We start from the raw sequence: 19,248 nt of genomic DNA on the forward strand, positions 1-19,248 counted from the left end.
GACAGTATAGAGGACCTGTGTAATATCTTTTAGGAAGCTTTTCACTAAAATGTTAAGGAAAAAAAGAAAAGATAAACGAATAAACTTAAACATAGAACCTTCAGTTTTCTGAATCATTGTTTCATGGGGCACGTGTCATTCCTTGAAGCCAGATAAATTGGGTATCACTAAGTTCATAATTTTTAAATATCAACTTTGAAAAAGGTATAGTTTTACATTTGTTTGGAGTTTTCAATATGGTAATCACTGAAGTAGGGAAAGAAACCCGATTTTAAGACAAATGTCCAACTCCTTTCTAGGAGCCTATTTTTAAGCACATGCAGCACATGCTTTTTAGTATAAATCTCATCCTAATCACAAGAAATATGTGATAATTTTCCTTGTCAATCTCCTATTAAATTATGTGAAAAACTAGAACTTACATTGGACTTTAACATGCACTGTATATCCATTTTGAACTTACATAAAACAACACAGAACAGTAAGTATTGATCTGAGGGTCCAATAGATTTTGTTTAACGAGAAAAACATCAGATTGAAGTAAAATACTATTATCACAATAGTACAGCCAGGTTTTGGCATTATAACAGCCTTAATTGGTTCACGAGGCCTCTGTTCATTTCTCTTTAAAGGAAAAGGCCTTAGTCTCTTTGCCCAGCCTTGTCTTCCAAGGATCTCAACCGGCAATCACCTTCCATGGAGAGGTTCAAAATTGACCTGTGACATATTCAGAAATTGGCTGAGGCCTTCTTTTACATACTTTTGAACCAATCTCAGTTGATGAGCAATAACCAAACTTATGGCCTGCATGGCCAATAACAGTGAACTAAATGAAAAATAATTTTCACAATGATAGGAACTAAAACTCCAGTCATACTTTAAATAGCTATTAAAATGTAGTTTCTAGTGCCTTAGCTCTTTGTCGGGGGAGAGGCCACTTATCAATTCAATATGCAGTTTACTGAGAAATACGTATGTACATAAAATTAAGTGGCATAATACTATATGTATAAAAGCATTACTAACTCAAGACTCATGTCTGTCTTAGACTGAAAAATCACATATACTACAAAACATTTTGGGTAAAATTTCACCACTGCAGGTACAGGACCATCCTTGGTAAATTATTACTGGAGTCGTTACTCTAGTGTTTTAATTCATAAAATAAATCAATTACCAAAATAATAATTTTCAGATGCCATATAGACAATATTATTGTGCAGCTGTCCTCACTAACTTTATATTACCATGTAAGTATATAGACATTTGGACTAAATAACTGACCTATAAAATCTGGCCCAACCCTAAGGTTTTTTACTCTATTATACCAAAATTATACAAATGCAAAAACATTTTACTGTTCTCTGATTTACTCTGCATCATTTTTGGTTCTGAAAGTAGTATGATTACAATAGGACATTAAAATATAGCTCAAAATATTTAAGATGCTACTTTATCCCATTATTCTGGTATAGACAATATCTTTCTAAAGTTCGATAAATTATGGTGCTCAAAAATCCTACCTGGTTTCCTAATGGTCATTTTTATTTCCTTTGTTCTTGTGGTTTATTTATGATGGTTCACGAATGCTACCCAGTCAATTTCAGTTTATGTGGTTGAAGATACTTCCAGTGGGAGGTAGTTTACTGACTGGGGGATACACTAGTTCAGGCCTCTTGTGATACCTCCAGCTAGCAGTTTGATCTTAGGAGGATATATGATATCTTTGGGCTTCATTTCCCTCATATTATAAAATGCAGGGGGCTGGACAAACTGATCTCTGAGATTCCTTTGACTCCATTCAATGACTTGGAGTTTCTTTGCCGTAAGTCAGCAGAGGGAGCACTTTTTCTACATCTCATAAATTTTGACTATTCTTTCAACACCTTTCAAAAATCAAAGGGTTTGTGAAGAACATTACTGAAACTAAAAATTGACAATCCTTCACACAGTTTATAGTAAATCACAAATTTGATTATGAATTTGAGACAAGTCTAAAGATAATTATTTCTTTTCCTTGAATTCTATGATGGAAGTTCCACAGTAAAATTATTTTATAAAGATTAAAGAGCTAAACATATATGGAGAATTTAAGCTCTCCTATATGACAGTGTGTTTATACTGGAGAAACACCAGGCCTATCTGGTGTGAAGATGAGAAATGAAAAATTCATCAATCGTAAAAACATTAGCAAATTGGGTCTAACATCAACAGACCACGCAAGTGATTGGTAGGTTTTTCTTTTGCACTTTTCATTGAGATACACTGGAAATAAGTAGGTAGACACAGCGAGAGCCTGGAGGCTTGCAAGAAATTGGAAACGTGTGATATCAAGCCAATGACAAAGTTCTTTATCTTAGAACATTAATAGCTTTCATCTCTAAATTCATAGATATCTTAAAACTAATTGAGCAGTATGTCTTTTTAATTATTAGACAATCTCATGTCGTATATTAAAGTTTTTATTCCTTAGTAAGAATTTTAAAATCACAAAATAGTGTGGCAATATTTAGGTAATAGAATTTATGGAGTGCTGAAAATACTAGAATATAAAGATAATTTCTAGTTTATCTTCACATACTAAAACTTTCTAAACCAGCTGGTTTCTTGCAGACAGTATTTATTTTTTTTAATAATTTAAGACAGCATAAGCTTGTACCAAGCATAAGCATTGTAACAAAAGTGCAACTTTTCAGCAAATCCTCCCCAAAAGATATTTAACTCAAAATATCATTAGCACATAGTTTCTCCCTACAAAAATAGCATGTCAGACATCATTAATTGGATGTATTAACAACTATGTACATAAAAGCCACCTTGTAGGCTAAGAGTTTAACGTTGTTTAAACACAGCGTTTGAGGCAAACAGTAGCAACAGCAGCAGCAAATGCACCAAACTGACTAAAAGACCCAGATATTTTCTTCACTTATAGTCAGACTGTTGTGTCTCACCCCTTACATAACATTCAAGTGAGATTTCTCACAGTGCTACCTTGGCAACAAACTAAAAATATCTAGACAAGGTCTTGGTTTAAGCCTTATTAAAAAAAGCTTTTCTTTGTGATTATCTGGTATCTGGTTTGGTCTCCAGAAAATACATAGACTTGGAGATAGGAAGGCCACACAGGGCTTCATTCCACATCTTTACAGCATTTCCACTCAAAACTGACCAGTTTAATGCTTTTCTCCACTTTTGTTATTTAACAGAAAGAATATAGGATAAATCATCTTGGACTTGTTTTCTTTTTTGTTTTTAAGTTCAGTGCACATTCCTTTTTTTTTTTTTTTTTTTTTTACAGCAATATTATAAAAACTTAGGAACCTGGTGGATTAAATAATGACAAGGTGGGAATAGATGCAATATATATATCTATATATATACACATATGTGTTTGTATATATCTATAGATAGATAGATACAGATATATAGATATATATGAAATTAAGACAAGTCAATTGATTCACGGTCAATTTCTCAATAAAGTGCTAGTAAATGTACCAAGAATGATTCCGGCCTTCCTCATCCATCTCCTTCCCTGACTTAGTTCTGACAATGGCCCAACTCCGTGTCTCTTTAAACAAGAGCAAGTTACTAAGGGATACCATTCAAACCACTTCAGAATAGGTTGCAACGCAAGTGACTGCATCCTCACTTCTTCCTCTTTGAAAAATATATACCTTGTAAAAAGCTGAACATTATAAAATACTGAAGAGTAAACTCAGTTCTAAAAGGTCCTCACTGTTTGTGGAAAGCCTCCTGAAGCAGGCAGGACACACATGAGGCAGGCAGATAACTGCCTACCTGCCGTTCAGGTCAACTCCTGGGCCACCTTGCTCCTCCCCTGGTTCAATTAGCTCACCCACACAGCAGACCCTTCTCACTTCCTCCAGAATTAGGTTCTGTATTTTAAAAAAACAATGGAACATGGCCTAAAGGAAGGCAAAACTTACTTGGGGGGAAATTCTTTAAAGAACAAAGTATCAATACCGCAGAGGATCTTTTAGAGCCGTGGGGGAAGAAAAGGATGTTAGTGTGCGGAGGGTGGGGTGGTGAGGAATGAGCAAAACAGGAACTCCAAATGTACACAAAACACCTGTGTTGTTGTTGTTTTAAAAGCCTGTCGTGCATCTATTACACTTCCTCCCTTAAAAACGTTAAGGGTGTTTTAACTTATTAATATTATTATTCCGCGTGAACCCTTGTCCTGTCTAAGAAAGAGGGCGAGGATTCAGGGGGTCTCCTTTCCTGGCTGCGAGGGATCTTCCTGAGCAGAGCTCTCCGGGTTCCCGGGCTCACGGGCGCCAGCGAAGGACAGGTGGGTGCGGCCGTGCGGGTGCGGGGGGTGCAGCGCCCCAGGGGGCGCCACCTCGTGCGGCAGGAGGGTCGCGGCGGCGGCGCCGGCCTTCTCGGGAGGGGGCGACAACACCGAGGACAGGCAGGGGAAGGCGGCGGCGGCGGCGGCTGCAGCGGCGGCGGCGGCGGCGGCTGCCGGCGCGGGGATGCCGGGGTACAGTAGTGGGAACGGGGCGGCGGCCGCCGCCGGATACAGGTACTTCTCCAGGCCGCTCTTGTCCAGGAAGGGCTGCACGTAGGCGGCGGCCGCCGAAGGCGAGAGGAAGTAGAAGGGCAGGCAGAAGGGGGCCGCGGCGGCCGCGGCGGCCGCGGGCTGCGCGAAGGGCGCGCCCCCGCCTCCGCCGAAAGCCACCAGCGAGCTGAGCAGGGCGGCGTCGGGTCTCAGCAGCGCTGCCGCGGCGGCCGGGTCGGGCCCCAGGAGCGCGGCCGCCGCCGCCGCCGCGCCGCCCCCCAGGCCGCCGCCGCCGCCGCCGCGGGAATCCAGCTTCATCCTCTTGGGCGCCGGCGAGTCCTCCCCGGGGGGCTCCTGCTTGATAGTGACGCGGCTCGCCCCGGCGCCTTTGCCCTTCTCGCGGTCCGGCCGAGCCTCGGCCTCGCCGCCGTAGCCGCTGTCGGTGTCCGTGTCGTTCTCGGCGGCGAGCTCGGCGCTGGGCTGAGTCCGCTGGATGACCGGGACGCAGTGGGCGAGGGGCTCAAGCTTCTGCCCGGCGCGCTCCAGGCAGGGGGCGGCCGCAGACCCTGCGGGGGCGGCGGCCGATGGCGCGCCAGTGCCTTTGCTCAGAGGAACCTGTTGAGTCAACAGCTGAGGGGTGGGCAAGAACTGGGTGGCCACGGCGTGCAAGTGGTTGATCAGCTGGACACACCGCTGCTCCCTGGGCGTCCAGCTCTCAAACCGGGAGAGGTATTGCAAGACTTCTTTGGCGCATGTTTGAAATCCGGAGTGGAACGCATCCAAGTCGGACTGAATGGGCGATTTCAGAGATCGCTCCCCTAGGATGAGGAAGGGGTGGGGGTGGGGGCAGAGGAATGGAGGCAAGAAGAAAAATACCGACGTTAAAACATCTGCTTATCACGTGGGCCCTACATTGACTAAAGTGATCTCGGTTTTTCCTCTGTATTCGGGTGATATAATCCACTGGTTGCCGGGGAGGGGGGGGGGGAGCAGGGGGGCGCTCTACTCCCAGCTGAAAAACCAAAGTGGAGAGCGCAACCGCCACTTTAAATAAAAATCTGAGTTCTGCTGAAAGCCTCTAGGATGCTTCGGGAAATGGGCACTTTCCAATGAAGGGAAAGTATAAGCAATTTAACAAATGAGACTGCGCCCATGGGCCCAAGGAAGGAGGAGGGGGTGGGGGAAGAGTCCTAACACTGCCCCTCTGTGGGCTACCCGGCTTCATCAGGGTGGGTTGGCCTCCCTGAACTGACTTACCATTCTGTAAAGCAATTATCTTCTGATGCTGCTGCTCGGTTAAGGCTGTTAAAGCTTTTAAGTGTTTCAAAGTTAATTCCAATACTACCGCTTTCTCCAGATGCCCCAGAGTCTGCAGTGGTGCAAAAAAGAAAGGGGGCACTTTGGTTACTTAAAAACACACATTTGGCTCAATCGGCTCTCCACTCAGCACAGCAACTTAAGCAAACACTTTGAAAGAAGTACTATTCCTATACTCCTTGAGCTTTCCAGAAGACGAGTTATAAATGATTTCTTGCCTTCAGTTGTGAGCACCTACTCTTGAGTTTGTGGGAAACTCTACACTACAGCCCAAGTCGTAAGGCATATGATATTTACATTTATTCTTGTATCTCTGGGAGTAGTACCAAGCTATTAACACGCCCTTGGAGAGCAGCAAAGAATGAAAATGTACATCTTACTGTCAACTTCAGATGTTCAGGCAGTAAATCTTTCAGCTGAGCAATGCATTCATTAATTCGATCTCTTCTTTTCTTTTCTATTAATCTGTGCGGTAATTTGTAGGTATCCTTAATATACGACAATCATGGAAAAGAGAAAACAATAAGCTAAACATTTATTGGATAAAACAATACCCCTCCCCAAAACCCCCATATTATGTGATAAACTATGCCAAGAAAGCTTTTCCTTTGGACTGTTCTGAAATGCAATTTGAATTCAGGTATGATGTTTAATCTCCCCCTGAGAGTATCCAGCAAACCACTTAAAATTCACAGTTGGGGAAGCTCAAGGGCTGGAATATATTTGCGGGCAGAGCTTCGCTGTGAAATCAATGGCCCTAATTAACTATCCAGGCAGGTTATGGGGAAACATCGGAAACTTACACTTACCTTGCTATCGTCTCGCTTCATGCTCCTTTTGGGCTTACACATATACAAAGAGGAATAGTCCAGTCTGCAAAACAGAAATCAGCATCAGGCACCCATTCGGGGAGGGGCACTGCCCTTGCCCGCTCCATACCACTTTCTGGAGAAGGAAAAAAAAAAAAAAAAAAAATCAAACTGAAGCCTAGACAGATATTCGCAAGGGTGCGTGCACCTTACCCTATAAAATCTCTATGTTCCAGTAACTGTCTCTCTTGCAAATGAGGAATTCCTTCGTCCATGTTCAACCGCTGTCCGTTTCCTCTGTTTCGATTTTTGGGGTTCTGTTTTATAATCTGTGGGACGATAGCTTTGGGAGATCTTGGGGGGATCTGTGCGTCTCCAGTCTCTCTCTCTCCCTTCTTCAGTGCAGTGTTGAAAGTGTGAAGCAGTTGGTTCCCCCCCCCTCCCACCGCGCTCGCTCTCTCGCACACACGCACACACACGCACGCACACTCGCGCCGGCCCCACTGCGCTGGTAGTTTGCTCTCACTCCGGGCAGTGTTTGGCCACAGGGCACGCGCGTCGCCGGCCAGACCAGCACCCAGCTCACGTGCGGAACGTACCATCCGCGGTCCAGCCCGGAGGGGGGCGGGGGAGGAGGGGCCGGGCCGGGGCGGGGGGGTGTCGGGAGCAGGCTGCGAGGGAGGGCGAACGGCAGGAGGGGGCGGGGACACCTGATCAGGGCCACCGGAAAGGAAAAACAACTTCAGCCAAGCTATTCATCTTCCCAAAGGCGTTGCAGTCAGCTGGGGGAGGGGGAGGGGACGCCGGGGGTGCGGGGCAGCCAGGGCTTCCTGGGCTTGGAAATGCTACTCCTTCAATTCGCCCGTCATTACGGTGCAGGAACGTGAACGTGGCTTTTTGCTTCGCCACCGACTGCGCTGTTGGTTTGGACCAGAGAAAGGAAAGAGAAAGAGAATTCGCGGTGGGTAAACTTCAGTCCCGAAGGAAAATTTGGAGACTTGTTTGCTCACCGCTCAGTGGCCTGGGGGGCGGGGGGGGGGGGGGGGGGCGGGCTGGCCCAGGTTGGAGGTTGCCCCCTAATGGGGCAACTTGAAATCCGCTCCCTGAAGGATTTAAGATAAATGGAAATGTAGTCACTGGGTCAGAATGTCGCAATCCAAGTGTCTTTCGGCGACACGGTGTCCCTGGGCCACCCAAACTTCCCGCAGCAGCCGGAATTGCGGTGCCACTAATCACAGAAGCAGATGACGACGTTTGGGGCCTCTGGTGCTCCCAGAGGAACGCGGCGGGAGAGAGGGGGGAGGAGAGGACGAGAGGGGCTACCGCGGACAAGCAATGCAGCTTTATCACTCGCCAGCTAAACTCCGTCGCCCCTCATCGCCTCGGGTGGTGCTGCGTGCTTCTCCTCCCCACGCCCCCCCCCCCCCCGGGATAAGCGACGCTGGGAGTGTGCAGAACCCACGTTTACTACCGCTGGCACCTCCAAAGCCTCCCTCCTTAATCCTGTCTCAAACGGGTACCAGCACAGGGCCAGCAACGTGATCCGACCTGCCGCTGCTGCCACATCACTGCGCGGGGAACCCGTGCGCGCGCGCGCGCTCGCCCTGGAGCGGCGGCGCCCGGTGCTGGGAAGCACAAGCCAGCACGAGCCGGGTTACCTATCCCCAGAGCCATCCCGGGAGCATGACTCACTGCTATCGAGAGTTACCGAGAGGTGCCCGGAGATGCGCACTGCCCACGCCGCCCGACGCAGCGGGCGGCCAGGGGCCTTGGAGGCCAGGGGCAAGCTCGTCCTACGGGACTCCCAGGGCTCCCGCCCCGCTGCTGCCGCTACTCGGCTCTGCTGGGGGTGGATAGAATATATGTTGATCTCTCTTATATAAGTAGAAAGACATAAAACCAAAGGTCTTTCCTTCCTGCAGCAAGCGTAAGATTCACATTCTGGGTTATCCCCGAAACCTTCATCACTGCCAACGGCACGTGAACCAAGGGGAGAAGTACGGCGAAAGCGCACGCACCCGGGCGCAGCAGGGACCAGGGCCGTCGCTACGTGTCCCCCCCCCCCCCACCCCCGGCCCCGGCCCCGGCCCCGGCCCGCCCCGCAGACCGCGGGTTCCGGGGACGGATCTGGGTCGCGGGAAGCGGCGGCTGGGAGGAGGTCACGTGTCTGCGGGAGTCGCGTCTCCTCCCAGCCTCCAGGAGCCGCCCGGGCCGCGGCCGCCGCGCGCGCTGCTGCAGTCTCCAGAGTCCTGGGCGGAGACGCGCCGCGTCTGGCTTCGTGACTCCCGCGGCTGCGGCGGCGGCGGCCCAGGCTCACCCCGGCAAGAGGAGACGCTCGCGGTCTGTCCACTTCGTCTGTGTAGAGAGCCCTTTAAGGTCTCTCGACTTCCTCAAATAGGCGGACGTAGTTTGCATCAAACAGACAATTTTTATAATGATAACACTTAAATAATGTTTAAATACTGCCTTTATCTTAAACCTCCATCCAATCTCTCTCTTGTTTCCAAGTCATTGGGTAGTTAATTCTCTTTAATGGGGAGGGCAATTTGATGCACTAAGAGCGGCGTATCCTTGCAGTGCTATCCTCTTGTTCTAAATTGGCCAAAAAACGGGGGTTGGGGAGTGGTTGGGGAGGATGCCTTTAAGATGAAACCTCCCCTTACAGGTTTGTAAATGTTTGAAGTAGGAAGAGGGTATAAATATTTGCTCCACAGCTAAATTTTCACTTGAAAAGCATAGCTGGAGTATTTAGTGAAAATAAAATAAAGACTGGATCACTTCATCTTGGCCTTGTTGGTAGAGCAGACAAGACACAAGGCAGACGTCTGACTAGGGCAAACCTTAGGGACTAATTCTGGGGAGGACTCTAAAGCAACTTAGAACAGGAGGAAAAGGGCGGGGGTGGGGGGGTGGAGAACAAGAGGGAAAGGGAAAGAAGACTAGTGGATCATGGGTGTGTTAATTTTGGATGTACACTTCTCATAATTTGAAGACAGAAGCCTGTTGCTGCAAATGAAGCCTTTTGTGTTATTACTTTGATCTCCTCTCCCCATCATCCTGTCCCAAGCTTCCCTACTTCTGTACACATTTTTGTTTTCTCTTCCATTCCTTTCTCTTTCTGATACCCAGCCCAAACTGTGAATGCAGTCATTTCTAATTTTTGGTTTCCTTTGTTATTCTCAGTTTTCCGTTTCTTCTGTCTTTCCTTTCCATGCCCACCATTTTACTCATTTCCCTTTTTCTTTTCTTTTCCCTTATGTCTTTCTCTTCCTACCTTTTCCCCACGAAATATCTGTTTTTTCTCCTTCTTTACAGTTTTTCTTTTATCTCTTATTGGCCTTTTTTTTTTTTTCTTTAACCATTCACCTTGATAACTCTTCTTGCTTATCCACTTCCTTTAAAACCTGAGTCCTACTCCTCTTCTCAGATTCTCACCTTCTGGAATATGAGACATAGTTTAATATTTGCTGCAAGGAGGCTATAACAATAGCTAACAACTATGTGGCATTTACAATTAGAGAACCAGAAACTACACTAAGGGGCTTTTAATGTATGAACTCATTAATTCTTCCCACAACCTTGTCAGGTAGATACTATTATTGTCTCCATTCTACAGATGAGACAATAGATATGTAGAGAGATTTCAAAAATGTGCCTATGCTCCCAGACCCAGGATATACGCACAAGTGGGCTCCAAAGTCTGTGCTCTTAACTATTATTACCCCTTGTTGGGGTAATAGGACCAATAGGGAATGTTGACTGGCTGTTTAAAGGATGTTTTTAAAAATTTACCAGCGCCAGGGTGCCTGGGTAGCTCAGTGGGTTAAGCTAAGCCTCCGACTCTTGTTTTCGGCTCGGGTCATGATCTCACGGTTTGGGAGTTCGAGACTGGCATCGGGCTCTGCATTCACAGTGCGGAGCCTGCTTGGGATTTGCTGTCTCTCCCTCTCTCTGTGCCCCTCTCCTGCTCTCTCTCAAAAATAAATAAATAAAAACTTTAAGAAAGTTAACAAAAAAATTTACCAGTGTCAGTATGCACATTTGTTGGAGTGGGGGTGGGGACAGTGTTGGAAGACAGATAGGGAAGGGAGAGAGGTTAGCTTTGGGATTGAGAAAGCAAGGTATGAGGAAAAGAAGGATGGCAGTCTGTGTTCAGTGAGTGATTCATTTGGCACGTAACTCCAAATTTATTGATTTAAACCCAAATATCCTAATTAATTGTTATAATTTCAGACTGATGGACACAAAGAAGTACAGTATAGACAAGGCTAATGGTGACCAGCTGTTCACCATTTCCACTGAGCAAACCAAGCCAAACTCTAATGTGAAGACTTCAGGTTAGTAATAGCAAAAGTTCACCTGTGGTGAGGTTAGAAAGGACAAAAAAAAAAAAAGTCCCCTAACAAAGGAACAAAAGACTAGAATACCCTCTTTGGGTATGTTTAAAAATAGGTTGAGTCTTATCTTTTTAGGAAGATTTAATGCTGTCCTGCTGAAAACCAAGGAGATACAAGATGAGCTCGAAACCCCTTTGAGCCTATAATTAAAGAATTTTGTGATGGCTTGCTTTCAGTTAAAGATACCCATCTTTGTCCTTTTAATAGGTGGAGGGGAGGCTGCTTGCATTGCTTTCCTTTGGTTAAGTAGGGAATCACTACCTATGGAGACGCTAATGAAAGGAAACACTCACCCCAGTTCCCACCCTTCCCCCTACCCCTATGTAAGTATTCAAAGGGCTACACTCATTATATTCACCTTGTGACTTTGGAAGGTCTTATCATGCTTACTTGCAAAGTCTTGGATTTCCAACAGAAACTAAACTCTCCTGAGAGAATTAAAGTTTCCATAGAGAAGAGAGGTTTTCTGCCTTTAGGATTCTGTAAGACCTACCACTCTCCTGGAAGATGACTATGGTGTTATGGGACTCCCAGTTTGATTCAAACGAAGCATCCATCTCCAATAGCTGGAAAGACCCCAGATCTGCCCAAGGGTATGAGCCTTCTTGCCTGATGGGCTGTGAAAATGCCCCATTAGGTGGGCAGATGCCTTTCTTAATCACCTCTGTTTTGGGTGGTGGACAAAAATGTATAGTCACTCTGTATCATTTTACATCAAAAAGGGAAATACATCCCACCAAGCAGAGTTCATAAACATTGGAAAGTTTAGGGTTGATGCTAAAATGAAGGAGGTGGGGGAGCAGACAGAGTGGGATGATAGATTAGGCATAAGTGAAAGCTTCCCCTGGAGTCCTTTCTCTGGGCTTGCCCATTGCTCTTAGCTACAAAAAGTTAGTGTTGTCAGGCACAGCACGGAAAGAAGGCCACCTCGTAGAAGGATCTTAAAAGGGAGGGAAACCCCAGTGCTACTCACCAGAAGCTAAATATAACTTTTAAATATTGATAATGCTCTTTTGTGAAGGTACCGGATTTCATATCCCAGAATAGAAGGTTGGGTTTTGCAGTTCGGAACTCAGCGAATTAGCAAGAACAGCACAAGAGTCTGTTTAATTTGTAAAAGAACTTACTGTAGACTACCAATTAATGTGTCTGTGGTTGTAAATATACACATGAATCACGTTTTATATGTGTGTTAACACTGCTTGAGGAGTTTGTAAACTATTAGTCCTTGCCTAGCATCAAGGAGCAGATCATATGAAGTGGAGGAAATGAATTTTATTGCTGCTGAAATGATTTGTGTTTCTGTATTCATGTGATTATCACAAACATTCGTGTAGGTGTTACTGAATTTAATATATGCTTCAGATTCCTGAAGTTCTTACATACAAAAAACAGCTAGGAGAGAGACAACTAAAGCCTACAAGTACAGGGGGGAGCTCCCTGGCTCTCCTCTCTCTAAGTATCTGGCTCGTCTCTCCAGGTGCCCCTGTGCTTACAATACCTATTAGGCCTGGAAAACTGGAGTGAGGAGCACATGACAAGTCCTTAAGAATTTCCACAAAGTGATTCCTACCTTCCTCTGGATTCTCCTGGACTAGCCGGATAGTGGAATCCAGAGAGGCCACATGAACATGGGGTCTGTTGACTCATTTCCCCCCCTTGTTACTGTTGATGAAAACTGTACAAAGTTCTCAAAGAGATTCATATTTATGCATTGTGGGACACAAATAGGAATAGGATATACTAAACAACCATTTATCGCATCTGTCCATTATAGCTGTGATCCTTGAATACTGATTTCATATGATGTCTGCCCAGTGCAGAGAGCTATATGCTAAGAGACTCTGGTACTTTATAAAGGCAACAGAAAGACTAGCTAAGGACGATTTAATCTGCACTTACAACTACTGGTAAATGTTATTCAATAGTTAACTTAAAGCAGTAATGTGTATCTAATTACCCAAAAAGTAATAAGGTTCTGATATTAACTTATAATCCTCATTGACAAGGAAACTGATGGAAATCTAGTTTAGATGTGAGTATCAGTTAAGAGCTGCATTTGAGGGGCGCCTGGGTGGCGCAGTCGGTTAAGCGTCCGACTTCAGCCAGGTCACGATCTCGCGGTCTGTGAGTTCGAGCCCCGCATCAGGCTCTGGGCTGATGGCTCAGAGCCTGGAGCCTGTTTCCGATTCTGTGTCTCCCTCTCTCTCTCTGCCCCTCCCCCGTTCATGCTCTGTCTCTCTCTGTCCCAAAAATAAATAAACGTTGAAAAAAAAAATTAAAAAAAAAAAAAAAAGAGCTGCATTTGATTCAAAGAAACAGCTTAAACATATTAGGGGTTTCTTTTTCTGTCACATAAATGAAGCATGGAGGAAAAGAGTCCAGAGGTAACATGAAGTTGTAACAGTGCTGTGAGCAGCTCAGACTTCTGCTTTTCTGCTCCACTCTCCACCAGCTTCCATCCATCCTCAGGATTTCCTCATGGTCATAATATGGCTGCTGGTGCTCCTGCAGGGGAGGATAAAATGGTGCCTCGTAACTGAGAAAACCTCCTATAAAGAGCTTTTCTTATAATTTCCACCCAATAACTTCTGCTTATATCTATGTCAAATCCTATTGCAGGAGTGCTAGAAATAGAGTTTTCTAGTTGAGGCTCCCCCACCAATGTAGGGGTTCTTCTAGTACAGAGGGAGCAGAGAATGGATATTCAGTTGGCACGAGTCATCTCTGAGGTGGTCTGATTAAAATAAATGGCTTGTTCAGGTCCTCTTTTTTTTTTTTTTTTTTCATCAGTGGATCTTTTTTTCTCTTCTATGCCATATGTGTTGGCAATGTCCCTTTATTGTATGAGGGTACTTAATACCAATTTCAGAAAATTTTCAGCCTTTTCATCTGCAATTGTATAAGCTTAACTAACTCCTTAAGCACATGCTTTTTAACATCTGTATTCTTAAGTCCTAATAATTACAGAAATCTGCTTAGGGAGGGAATTTAACGGGGTTTGCTCTTCTTCCCGTAGAACGCAAATTGTGCATGCATGTTTTCTGGGAAATGATTGTCTTCCCTTTTATGTAGTGGCATCTGTCCTCTGGTTGTTCTGTCTCCATAGCTCTGCCTTCTGCCCCTGGCATTTGGGTGGAAGAAGACAACCCCCAGCAGAAATGCACTCTCTGATAGTTTCCACCTGCATGGAGCCAGGATTTTACTCTTCATCTACTTCGAACCATACTGTTGTAGGCCACAATAGCTTCCGCGTAGATGAGGGAGGAGAGAAGAGGGAGGTGAGTGCAATAGAATGGGAACAGAGGGACCAATCTCAAAGGCTGGAATTGAAAAGTGAACCCTGTAAGAGAATGCACCTCTGGAGCACTTTCGTATGCCCAGGTATTCAGACACTTGTCCTACGAACCTTATTTAGTTCTCTGGACTCTTTGATCTAGGCACCATGAACTCCACTTTGCAGATGGACAAACTCAAGTTTAGAGACTTTAGGTAACTTGTCATTGCCACGTAGTAAATAGGGAATCTAAGGCCTGAGGTTCCTGTTGTCACTATCTGGTCTAGGGTTCTAACAACCACCTTCTCCTCTCAGCCCTCAGGGGGATACCCCATCCAAACCTTCTACCTTTCTTGGTAAAGCCCCCCCAGGTCACAGGAGCCATCAGCAGAGGCTGGTTATAATTGCTGAGACAAGGGGAAGAGGGTGGGGTGAGGCATTCTTGATCTTGTGCAGTGGTGTCCTGACATTTGAGTTGGAATTCTGGGTGTATCTCCCCGCAGACAGATGTGTGGATGAGAGTTGTGGTTAGTCCACTGGAATATTTACTGTGCTTATAGATGCTGTGCATTGTGATGGGCACTGAGGATTCAATATTGAACCTTGTCTTCAACGACCTTCCAATCCAATAGATCAAAATTTCTCTAAGAGGAGAGAGATCACTAAGGAAGCTAAGTGGTTATCCTAAAGCCATTTCCTGTTCCCAAGGTAGTACTCAGATGCCTCCTCTTTGGTGCATTTGAGATACACTTACAGCTATGCTTCTCTAGTAACACACTTTAGAAATCACTACAGAAAGTGGCCTCAGTCTATGGGTAAGCCCCTGCTCTCCTGTAATCAAAACATTCCTGTATGCAAAGAAAATGCTGTCTGCCCTGCTCCTGTAAACTGTCTAGACCATCATTAACCTCCCCTGGTTTGGCCAAACTCCCTGATGTCGGTGGGAATGCTCCTTCAACAGCATCCTCTGCAAGTACATACAACTTCACTTTATGTGCTCTTGATCTGCAGTCTGTGATTCTGTCATCTTCTATCACCTGTATTGTGACCTTCTCTCCTTTTGGCTTAGTGTTTGAACTTTCTCTCTTTGAACTTTGCCCTGTGGATTAACATTTGGTTTTCATCCTTGGTGCTCCACACCTCTGAAGTCCCTGATAAGTAGCTCCTGTTCCATCCCAGTCCTCAGCCCTCACCCTGACCCCAGCTGCTGGGTCATTGCCCCAAAAATTCCCTATTAGGTTGAAATTTGGACACAGCCTGGCTTAATTAATTTCATCTGCTCCAGAGCTGGCTAGAGCAGTTTTGAAAAAGATGATAACTCATTACAGTGGCTCATAACCTCCAGGGTAGATTTTTACATCCCACAAAAGGGCACATCTTTTTCACCATCATGCTGTCAATTTCTTTTGTTCATTTTTGGTCTCGGCCTTTCAATCTGGAAAGGGGCCAGGCTGGGCTAGCAACTTGGGGAGGTCTGATGTCCACATCCCTTCCCAGCTACATGGACCAGATGGCAAAGTTAGTAAGATTGCCTGACCGTAAAACCAAAACCTTAGTGGTCATTTTTGGCCCCTTCATCTCTCTCACTCCCTCCATTTAGTTAATAACAATGTCCTATAGATTCCGCTTCTTAAATATACATTGAATCCATCCTTTTCCCCATCCTCACTGCGTGCACTGTGGACCAAGCCCCCCTAATCTCTCACCCCAACTACTGCAAGAACTTACCTTCCTAACAGTTGAAGCTTAGTAAGGAAAACAGAAACCACTTCAGATATTTCAGGTAGGAGGGACTTAACAGGGGGGATAAGCGTACATAACCTTTGGATACATAAGCTGGGGTAATCAAGCCTGGGAGAAACTGCTGCTGACCTCCAGCAAATGTTGACAGTCAGAAGTTTAATGGAAACCTGGATGCCACTGAGCTCAGCTGCCTGCCTTGCTGAGGAGGCTGACCTGCAGGAGCTTGCCTGGCAGACTCTGTGAGCCTCACGTGCACACAGCCGCCACTGAAGGAATCCACTGTGTCTTTTCCACATCTTGCACAAGGGCCTCTTATTGGCACAGTCTAAGCTGGAACCCTGCAGGCAAGGGATAGTGGAAAATATCATTCCCAAGCTTCTTGCCTGGGATGAGAGCCAGGTGTAGAAGGCAGTGGTACTGGTGCTGAGTTGGCAACTGACATCTCACACTCCATACACACTAGGTACGCCCACTTTCCCCCTCCACCACACCTAATTCACTTTTAAGTTATGACCAGAGTGATCTTTCTGTCCATGCTATTCCCTTGATCAAAACCCTTTGGGGGCACCTGGGTGGCTCAGTCAGTTAAGTGTCCAACTCTTGATTTTGGCTCAGGTCATGATCTCACAGTTCAAGAGATTGAGTCTCTCATTGGGCTCTGTGCTGAGCAGGACCCTACTTGGGATTCTCTCTCTCTCTCTCTCTCTCTCTCTGTCTCTCTTTCTCTCTCTCACTCTCTCTGTCAAAATAAATAACATTAAAAAATCAAAATTTCAGTTTCTCCAGCAAGCTCTCTCTGAGCTCCTGGATTAGACTTGTCTCCTTCTGTAAGTTCCTTTGTACCTTGTAATTGTCTTTGATAACATTTATACTGTTGGAAAGACTCATAAGACTCTTCAGTGTTTGTATTCCACATTCCACACTAGTTTGTAAGCCCCTCCAGGGACAGACACCTGAATTGTTTACTGCTGTGTCTCCAATGCCCAGGACAGAACTGAACACAGAATAGAAACTCAACTGTTTTTTGAATGACCTCCTGCAAGTGCTCCACCAAATCATCTATGAACGGAAGCCTTGTTCCAGCAGAGGGCTTGAGTGACAAGTCACAACCCAGCCACATAGCATTTGAAGAGTCCTCAGACCTGCTGGAAGTGAGGATATAGTGTTGGCTCCTACCTTCCCTTCCCCCCACTAGGACTTTCATATAGTGATGTGGCTCTTATGGGCAGGAGCACCTTCACTCCACTTGGGGCACTGTGAATTTCTTTCTTGGCCTCAGTAGGCATGTGAAGACTAGGAAGCAGACAGCATGAAGGACCATAAAGTGCTCCTGATGTAGCAGGAAACCCAGGAGCCTGGCAGGGCTTTGAGTGACATGGCAGGCAGTTCTGTTGGGGGTAGAACTCTGGAACTGCTGCCGGTCACTGTGCCAGGGTGGACACGTTCTGTGACCAGAAGGCAATCAGCTCTGCCAGTGTGCTCCCTAATGGCTGTGGTGAGTTGGCGTTTCCCAGTCTCAGAATCCTACTTCCTTTCACAGCATGCATGACCAAGGCAGAGAGACTTTAGGGGTTGAAGCTGATCCAGCTGAATTCCACAGGTGCTCCAGCGACCACGGATCGGCGAGGTGACATTCAGGGGATGGTTCTCAGAGGCCAGAGGTGGGGAGGGGGTGCAGAGTTCGGCGTGACAAGCCATATTTACAGGTCTGCTGGGCTGAGTGGATCCAAGGAGGGGGTCCCGGGGCAGTGCCAAAGAGCTTGGTTACCAGGAGTGCAGAAAGAAACAAGCACTGTGCCAGGATGTAGGAGTCAAGCCTCAGACTGTGGAACAAAGTAGGAGTGTTGAGATCCAGGAAGCCACTCCATCAGAATGCCAAGCTTGTAGGCACAGAGGAGACAAGAAGTGAGAGGTCAGTGCAGACCAAGGAGAGCTGGAACAAGACAGGGGAGGTAGAGACCAACTTGGGATGAGACCCTACTGATGTGGGGGAATTCTCTTTGGGGTGGTCAATCTTGCCCCTGATAGGCTGGAAATATGGGGAGGACAACTTCGACCCTCATCCACAAATCAACTTTGCATTATTCCTGACACTTAAGACTTGCGAAAACAGAGGTCCCATTTTTCTAATAATGTATTTGGACAGAAAGCATTGATTTTCTTAAGCATGCAGTTGCAAGATAAGCCTGCACTTATGGAACATAGCCCTGGTGGTAGGCAGCCATCAGTAGGCCTGGGTCTGAGTTCACACCTGCTCAGCACGCCTGCATTGTCGGTGGTCATCCAACAGATACAATTCTGAGTCTGTTGTGATTCTGGATAGCTATGCTGATGATTTTTCTGGAACCTGTGTTTTTATTATATTTTTGAAATTCTGCTCTCGATGTGCTGGAGGTAATGAAATAGACACATCCCATATTTCTGTCCCATTTCATATTATTTCATGTTCCTGCTTACAGTGACAGAGTGATGTGGGTTCTGGCTCTAAGTTAAGAAGACCTGGGTTCAAATGCTGTTTCCCTCTAACTAGCTGTGTGACCTTAGGCAAGTTATTAATGAGTCAGTTTCTGCAAGTGCAAAGCAGGGATAGTGTCTACCTCTGACTGGTTGCTGTATGGGCTCGTGACAGGGCAGAACACCTGAGGCACAGCAGGCGAACGGTAAGTGGTAGCTATTGTTTCTCCGATGATTGATCAGCTGCCTGATCCAAGTGTTGGATATCATGGACTGTGGTTTGAAACTAATTGACAGTTTAAGTAACATATTTTAAGTTCAAGAGGTAAATGCATTGCTTTCAATTATCCTTTACTAATAGGCGAAGAATAATAAAACAGGGCAGACCTGTGAATGTGATTTTCCATGAATGAGATATGGTTATATTTCATGTGCCAGCTGGAAATGGGTAATACCAGCCACAACCCTATGCTTTTAAAACATATCCTTCAGCCAGCTCTCCTGAGAGGCTAGTCAGTTCCACATTTGTGCACGAATAGGAGGAGATGCTGTCAGCCCTTGCTCTGTGATAAGTTAAAGCCTACTCAGGTTTTAAATGAATGACAGGGATGAATTAAGTTTCAAATGTTGTTATCAGGCCATGGGAGACATGTTGACTTATTTCCTCTCTGTGCCATCTATCCTAACAGAAAGTGCTTTTATTGTAGTTACTTGATGCCATGCTCT

General features: G+C 45.8%; 1 protein-coding gene across 2 annotated transcripts; it reads right to left on the reverse strand.

The window, feature by feature from the left end:
* Positions 1-2,446: 2,446 nt before the first annotated feature.
* On the reverse strand, positions 2,447-7,268 carry BHLHE41 (basic helix-loop-helix family member e41). Of its 2 annotated transcripts, XM_045463583.1 has the most exons (5): positions 6,865-7,255; positions 6,652-6,715; positions 6,223-6,330; positions 5,783-5,894; positions 2,447-5,343 (listed from the first exon to the last, which is right to left on the reverse strand). In XM_045463583.1, exons 1-5 carry the CDS (start codon positions 7,251-7,253, stop codon positions 4,229-4,231), a joined length of 1,788 nt encoding a protein of 595 aa, XP_045319539.1. In that variant the 5' UTR covers positions 7,254-7,255; the 3' UTR covers positions 2,447-4,228. The 2 variants fall into 2 exon arrangements, with proteins under 2 accessions (XP_045319539.1, XP_045319540.1); XM_045463584.1 differs by lacking the exon at positions 6,223-6,330 and having other exon boundaries at positions 6,865-7,268.
* Between the last annotated feature and the right edge of the window lie 11,980 nt (positions 7,269-19,248).

The sequence above is a fragment of the Leopardus geoffroyi genome, chromosome B4 (genome assembly GCF_018350155.1).
Source record: "Leopardus geoffroyi isolate Oge1 chromosome B4, O.geoffroyi_Oge1_pat1.0, whole genome shotgun sequence".
In the NCBI taxonomy this organism is placed as follows: domain Eukaryota; kingdom Metazoa; phylum Chordata; class Mammalia; order Carnivora; family Felidae; genus Leopardus; species Leopardus geoffroyi.

What these genes read in the sequence shown, in the direction of transcription:
- BHLHE41 (XM_045463583.1), bottom strand. Translation starts at nt 7,253, where the DNA reads ATGGTACGTTCCGCACGTGAGCTGGGTGCTGGTCTGGCCGGCGACGCG. An exon ending in GAACATAGAGATTTTATAGG is followed by an intron (nt 6,716 to 6,864) that starts GTAAGGTGCACG and finishes TCTGTTTTGCAG; the next exon opens with ACTGGACTATTCCTCTTTGT. An exon ending in TGAAGCGAGACGATAGCAAG is followed by an intron (nt 6,331 to 6,651) that starts GTAAGTGTAAGT and finishes TCGTATATTAAG; the next exon opens with GATACCTACAAATTACCGCA.